The sequence below is a fragment of the Bombina bombina genome, chromosome 7 (assembly GCF_027579735.1).
Source record: "Bombina bombina isolate aBomBom1 chromosome 7, aBomBom1.pri, whole genome shotgun sequence".
Classification (NCBI taxonomy): Eukaryota; Metazoa; Chordata; class Amphibia; order Anura; family Bombinatoridae; genus Bombina; species Bombina bombina.
The window spans coordinates 618,165,467-618,174,023 of NC_069505.1; the positions used below are offsets into that span (position 1 = coordinate 618,165,467).

General features: G+C 47.0%; 1 protein-coding gene across 1 annotated transcript; it reads left to right on the plus strand.

Annotated features, from left to right (window-relative positions):
- Positions 1-7,251: 7,251 nt before the first annotated feature.
- Positions 7,252-8,214, plus strand: LOC128636738 (olfactory receptor 1J4-like). The gene has a single exon (XM_053689721.1). It carries the CDS (start codon positions 7,252-7,254, stop codon positions 8,212-8,214), a length of 963 nt encoding a protein of 320 aa, XP_053545696.1.
- The last annotated feature ends 343 nt before the right edge of the window (positions 8,215-8,557 follow it).

Consider the following 8,557-nt stretch of genomic DNA (forward strand, 5'->3'; position numbering starts at 1 on the left):
GACGCACATACAGAGAGACGCTCATACAGAGAGACGCTCATACAGAGAGACGCACATACAGAGAGACGCGCATAAAGAGAGATGCACAAGACACACATACAGAGAAGCGCATACAGAGAGACGCACATACAGAGAGACCCACATACAGAGAGACGCACATACAGAGAGACGCTCATACAGAGAGACGCTCATACAGAGAGACGCACATACAGAGAGACGCGCATAAAGAGAGATGCACAAGACACACACACAGAGAAGCGCATACAGAGAGACGCACATACAGAGAGACGCTCATACAGACAGACGCTCATACAGAGAGACGCACATACAGAGAGACTCACATACAGAGAGACGCGCATACAGAGAGACGCACATACAGAGAAACGCGCATACAGAGAGACGCACATACAGAGAGACGCGCATACAGAGAGACGCACATACAGAGAGACGCGCATACAGAGAGACGCACATACAGAGAGACGCACATACAGAGAGACGCGCATACAGAGAGACGCTCATACAGAGAGACGCACATACAGAGAAGCGCATACAGAGAGACGCTCATACAGACAGACGCTCATACAGAGAGACGCGCATACAGAGAGACGCACATACAGAGAGACGCACATTCAGAGAGACGCACATACAGAGAGACGCACATACAGAGAAGCGCATACAGAGAGACGCACATACAGAGAGACGCTCATACAGAGAGACGCACATACAGAGAGACGCACATACAGAGAAGCGCATACAGAGAGACGCACATACAGAGAGACGCTCATACAGACAGACGCTCATACAGAGAGACGCGCATACAGAGAGACGCACATACAGAGAGACGCACATTCAGAGAGACGCACATACAGAGAGACGCACATACAGAGAAGCGCATACAGAGAGACGCACATACAGAGAGACGCTCATACAGACAGACGCTCATACAGAGAGACGCACATACAGAGAGACGCTCATACAGACAGACGCTCATACAGAGAGACGCACATACAGAGAGACGCTCATACAGACAGACGCTCATACAGAGAGACGCGCATACAGAGAGTCGCACATACAGAGAGATGCACATACAGAGAGACGCAGGAGACGCGCATACAGAGAGACGCACATACAGAGAGACGCACATTCAGAGAGACGCACATACAGAGAGACGCACATACAGAGAGACGCACATACAGAGAGACGCACATTCAGAGAGACGCACATACAGAGAGACGCACATACAGAGAAGCGTATACAGAGAGACGCACATACAGAGAGACGCTCATACAGAGAGACGCACATTCAGAGAGACGCACATACAGAGAGACGCACATACAGAGAGACGCTCATACAGAGAGACGCGCATTCAGAGAGACGCGCATAAAGAGAGATGCACAAGACACACACACAGAGAAGCGCATACAGAGAGACGCACATACAGAGAGACGCTCATACAGAGAGAAGCACATACAGAGAGACGCACATACAGAGAGACGCACATTCAGAGAGACGCGCATAAAGAGAGATGCACAAGACACACACACAGAGAAGCGCATACAGAGAGATGCACATACAGAGAAACGAACATACAGAGAGACGCGCATACAGAGAGACGCGCATACAGAGAGACGCACATACAGAGAGACGCACGAGACGCGCATACAGAGAGACGCACGAGATGCACATAGAGAAACGCACATACAGAGAGACACACATACAGAGAGACGCGCATACAGAGAGACGCGCATACAGAGAGACGCACATACAGAGAGACGCACATACAGAGAGACGCCCAAGACGCGCATACAGAGAGACGCACGAGATGCACATAGAGAAACGCACATACAGAGAGACACACATACAGAAAGACGCGCATACAGAGAGACGCACGAGATGCACATAGAGAAACGCACATACAGAGAGACACACATACAGAGAGACGCTCATACAGAAAGACGCGCATACAGAGAGACGCACGAGATGCACATACAGAGAGACGCACATATAGAGAGACGCGCATACAGAAAGACGCTCATACAGAGAGACACTCATACAGAGAGACGCACGAGACGCATATACAGAGAGATGCATATACAGAGAGACGCACATACAGAGAGACGCACATACAGAGAGACGCTCATACAGAGAAACGCACATACAGAGAAACGCACATACAGAGAGACGCGCATACAGAGAGACGCGCATACAGAGAGACGCACATACAGAGAGACGCACATACAGAGAGACGCACGAGATGCGCATACAGAGAGACGCACGAGACGCACATACAGACGCACATACAGAGAGAGACGCTCATACAGAGAGACGCTCATACAGAAAGACGCGCATACAGAGAGACGCACAGAGAGACGCCCATACAGAGAGACGCACAAGATGCACATACAGAGAGACGCACGAGACACAGAGAGACGCGCATACAGAAAGACGCTCATACAGAGAGACGCTCATACAGAGAGACGCACATACAGAGAGACGCACATACAGAGAGACGCGCATACAGAGAGACGCACATACAGAGAGACGCACATACAGAGAGACGCACGAGACGCGCATACAGAGAGACGCACATACAGAGAGAAACGCACATACAGAGAGACACACATACAGAGAGATGCTCATACAGAAAGACGTGCATACAGAGAGACGCACGAGATGCACATACAGAGAGACGCACATACAGAGAGACACGCATACAGAAAGACGCTCATACAGAGAGACGCTCATACAGAGAGACGCACGAGACGCATATACAGAGAGATGCATATACAGAGAGACGCGCATAAAGAGAGATGCACAAGACACACACACAGAGACGCGCATACAGAGAGACGCACATACAGAGAGACGCGCATACAGAGAGACGCACATACAGAGAGACGCACATACAGAGAGACGCACATACAGAGAAACGAACATACAGAGAGACGCACATACAGAGAAACGAACATACAGAGAGACGCGCATACAGAGAGACGCACATACAGAGAGACGCACATACAGAGAGACGCACATACAGAGAGACGCACGAGACGCGCATACAGAGAGACGCACGAGACGCACATACAGAGAAACGCACATACAGAGAGACGCACATACAGAGAAACGAACATACAGAGAGACGCGCATACAGAGAGACGCACATACAGAGAGATGCACATACAGAGAGACGCACGAGACGCGCATACAGAGAGACGCACGAGACGCACATACAGAGAAACGCACATACAGAGAGACGCACATACAGAGAGACGCTCATACAGAGAGACGCGCATAAAGAGAGACGCACAGAGAGACGCCCATACAGAGAGACGCACAAGATGCGCATACAGAGAGACGCACGAGACACAGAGAGACGCCCATACAGAGAGACGCACAAGATGCGCATACAGAGAGACGCACGAGACACAGAGAGACGCACATACAGAAAGACGCTCATACAGAAAGACGCGCATACAGAGAGACACACGAGATGCACATACAGAGAGACGCACATACAGAGAGACGCTCATACAGAGAGACGCGCATTCAGAGAGACACGCATAAAGAGAGATGCACAAGACGCACATACAGAGACGCACATACAGAGAGACGCACATACAGAGAGACGCTCATACAGAGAGACGCACATACAGAGAGACGCACATACAGAGAGACGCTCATACAGAGAGACGCACATTCAGAGAGACGCACATACAGAGAGACGCAGGAGACGCGCATACAGAGAGACGCATGAGACGCACATACAGAGAAACGCACATACAGAGAGACGCACATACAGAGAGACGCTCATACAGAGAGACGCACATACAGAGAGACGCACATACATGTGCGTCTCTCTGTATGTGCGTCTCTCTGTATGTGCGTCTCTCTGTATGTGCGTTTCTCTGTATGTGCGTCTCATGCGTCTCTCTGTATGCGCGTCTCCTGCGTCTCTCTGTATGTGCGTCTCTCTGAATGTGCGTCTCTCTGTATGAGCGTCTCTCTGTATGTGCGTCTCTCTGTATGTGCGTCTCTCTGTATGTGCGTCTCTCTGTATGAGCGTCTCTCTGTATGTGCGTCTCTCTGTATGTGCGTCTCTCTGTATGTGCGTCTCTGTATGTGCGTCTTGTGCATCTCTCTTTAGATACAGAGAGATGCACGAGACGCATATACAGAGAGATGCATATACAGAGAGACGCACATACAGAGAGACGCACATACAGAGAGACGCGCATACAGAGAGACGCACATACAGAGAGATGCACGAGATGCACATACAGAGAGACGCGCATACAGAGACGCGCATACAGAGAGACGCACATACAGAGAGACGGACATACAGAGAGACACACGAGACGCACATACAGAGAGACGCACATACAGAGAGACGCACATACAGAGAGACGGACATACAGAGAGACACACAAGACGCACATACAGAGAGACGCATATACAGAGAGACGCTCATACAGAAAGACGCTCATACAGAGAGACGCGCATTCAGAGAGACGCACGAGATGCAAATACAGAGAGACGCACATACAGAGAGACGCACATACAGAGAGACGCTCATACAGAGAGACGCGCATTCAGAGAGACGCGCATAAAGAGAGATGCACAAGACACACATACAGAGATGCACATACAGAGAGACGCACATACAGAGAGACGCACATACAGAGAGACGCACATACAGAGAGACGCACATACAGAGAGTCGCACATACAGAGAGACGCTCATACAGAGAGACGCTCATACAGAGAGACGCACATACAGAGAGACGCGCATACAGAGAGACGCACATACAGAGAGACGCACATACAGAGAGACGCACATACAGAGAGACGCTCATACAGAGAGACGCGCATTCAGAGAGACGCGCATAAAGAGAGATGCACAAGACACACATACAGAGATGCACATACAGAGAGACGCACATACAGAGAGACGCACATACAGAGAGACGCACATACAGAGAGACCCACATACAGAGAGACGCACATACAGAGAGACGCTCATACAGAGAGACGCTCATACAGAGAGACGCACATACAGAGAGACGCGCATAAAGAGAGATGCACAAGACACACACACAGAGACGCACATACAGAGAGACTCACATACAGAGAGACGCACATACAGAGAGACGCACATACAGAGAAACGCGCATACAGAGAGACGCACATACAGAGAGACGCGCATACAGAGAGACGCACATACAGAGAGACGCGCATACAGAGAGACGCACATACAGAGAGACGCACATACAGAGAGACGCGCATACAGAGAGACGCTCATACAGAGAGACGCACATACAGAGAAGCGCATACAGAGAGACGCTCATACAGACAGACGCTCATACAGAGAGACGCGCATACAGAGAGACGCACATACAGAGAGACGCACATTCAGAGAGACGCACATACAGAGAGACGCACATACAGAGAAGCGCATACAGAGAGACGCACATACAGAGAGACGCTCATACAGAGAGACGCACATACAGAGAGACGCACATACAGAGAAGCGCATACAGAGAGACGCACATACAGAGAGACGCTCATACAGACAGACGCTCATACAGAGAGACGCGCATACAGAGAGACGCACATACAGAGAGACGCACATTCAGAGAGACGCACATACAGAGAGACGCACATACAGAGAAGCGCATACAGAGAGACGCACATACAGAGAGACGCTCATACAGACAGACGCTCATACAGAGAGACGCACATACAGAGAGACGCTCATACAGACAGACGCTCATACAGAGAGACGCACATACAGAGAGACGCTCATACAGACAGACGCTCATACAGAGAGACGCGCATACAGAGAGTCGCACATACAGAGAGATGCACATACAGAGAGACGCAGGAGACGCGCATACAGAGAGACGCACATACAGAGAGACGCACATTCAGAGAGACGCACATACAGAGAGACGCACATACAGAGAGACGCACATACAGAGAGACGCACATTCAGAGAGACGCACATACAGAGAGACGCACATACAGAGAAGCGTATACAGAGAGACGCACATACAGAGAGACGCACATTCAGAGAGACGCACATACAGAGAGACGCACATACAGAGAGACGCTCATACAGAGAGACGCTCATACAGAGAGACGCGCATTCAGAGAGACGCGCATAAAGAGAGATGCACAAGACACACACACAGAGAAGCGCATACAGAGAGACGCTCATACAGAGAGAAGCACATACAGAGAGACGCACATACAGAGAGACGCACATTCAGAGAGACGCACATACAGAGAGACGCACATACAGAGAGACGCACATACAGAGAGACGCACGAGACGTGCAGACATGCTATTTAGTGAGCGATGTCATTGGCTAAAGGAGGATATGTCATTAAAAAGAAAAGTGTACTTTTTAGCGAGGTTCCCAGAGCGTGCATCTAACAAAGAGGTATTTGAGGAAATACAATGGTTTGGTAGCTGAATAATACACTATAGATCAATGAACCGCATATTATTTGAAGTTATATCAATTGCCAATTCCCACTATGTTTGAATTTACTATCACTTAAATAAATAAAAGGTAAAATTATTTTAATATGAATAATAAATTGCTATTGCAATGATTTCTATTAAAGTGAATGTAAATTTAGATGATTAAGTGCCCGGTTTTAAAAAATCCGATTAAAAACAGGGGCACTTTAATTCATCAAAATTTACATTTCACTTGTGTTGTGAAAATACTTACCTTTTAATCTTGACAGCCGCTGCATTGCTTTCCCCGCCTGTCGCAAAGCCTCTTCCCGGGTCTAAAATGAGGAATCCGGCTTCCTCCAATCACAGCGTTGAATCAGACACTGATTCCCCCGGGGGGGGAAGCCGTGATTGGAGGATGACCAATCCGTTCATTTCTGACGTATGAATAGGCTTGCGAGGACCGGGGGAATCGCTGGAGTGGCTGTCAAGATTAAAAGGTAAGTATTTTCACAATACGAGTGAAATGTAAATTTTGATGAATTAAAGTGCCCCTGTTTTTAAAAAACAGGGGCACTTTATCATCTAAATTTACATTCCCTTCAAGCATAACCCACTGCTTAGTGTTTTGTTATTACAACAATTAAACAGACTATGTTAGATCCCATTAAGCAACCTAAGAAAGTCAGTTTATGATATATCAAAAACCATTAACAAAAAAGAAAAACTACATTCTTTCAACAGCTAATAATAATAATTATTTTTTTTCTTTCCCAAAGAAAGTGCTATGCAACATCCCATAAAAAATAGCACATCTCTGATGGGATTCCACCTACTGTCATTCTTCACTCGTGCAAAACAAGAAGTCACAGTCTTTATGCTAGTGCTTGTGATGTATCTACTGGCCGTGCTCGGAAATCTGATTATCGCCGCACTTGTATGTCTGGTGACTCAGCTACACACACCAATGTATTTCTTCCTGTGCAATCTGTCGGCCCAGGACATTGTGTCCGTCTCTACGGTTTTGCCAAAGTTGTTGTATATCACGGTCACAGGTGACACCAGCATCTCTTTCCCCGGCTGCATCACACAGATGTTTTTATTTGTATTCTGCATTGGTACAGAGTTTTATCTGCTGACGTCCATGGCTTATGATCGCTATGTAGCCATTTGTATCCCTCTGCGCTATACTCTTATTATGAACAAATGGGTGTGTGTTGTTTTAGCTACAAGTTCCTGGTTTTCAGGTGCAGTTATTTCATTAAGTTTCTCTCTGCTAATGTCTAAGTTATCTTTCTGCAAAGTAAAAGACATTAATCATTTCTTTTGCGATCCTGAAACAGTACTAAACCTTTCTTGCAGTGACACCACAAATGTTAGAATTTTTACAACAATGGTTGGTGCATTCTTTGGTTGGGGTCCATTTATATTGATATTAACATCATATATATGCATCATATCTACCATCCTAAAGATCAGAACCTCAGCTAATAAATTAAAGGCCTTCTCTAGCTGCTCCTCACATCTCATGGTCGTCATTCTATATTATGGGACATCATTGGGCATGAACATGAAACCCAAGTCAGAACATTCACATGAAATAGACAACCTGCTCTCTATATTGTACATTGCTGTGGTTCCTGTGTTAAATCCGCTAGTTTATAGTCTGAGAAACAAAGACGTATTAAAAGCAATGCTAAATTTTCAGAAAAACTTTTTAAATTGTAGAATCAAACCACCAATAAAGTGACATTAATCATTTCTTGTGTAATATGGTAAAACCAAATAATACCAAAGAAAGGATGAAACATATGGCTGTTATTGTGACTGTTGCCTCAATAGTAATATGGCTGGCAGCTAGTACTTGTTCCAGCTCTCCCTCACTTCCAATGTGTTACCCCAATCTCAATCCCTAACCATAATCACAGTCCATAACCTTATCCCCAGCCTCCTGTAACTCCTGTAACCCTAACTCTAATCCTTGTAACTCTAATCCCTAACTTCAAACCTAACTCCAAATCATTGTAATTCTAATCTCTAAGCCCAACCATAACCTTATACTCAACGCTTACCCTAACGCCAAACCTTGTAAC

Bases quoted from the DNA above. Each gene is read 5' to 3' on its own strand.
- LOC128636738 (XM_053689721.1), top strand. From the start codon at position 7,252: ATGCAACATCCCATAAAAAATAGCACATCTCTGATGGGATTCCACCTA.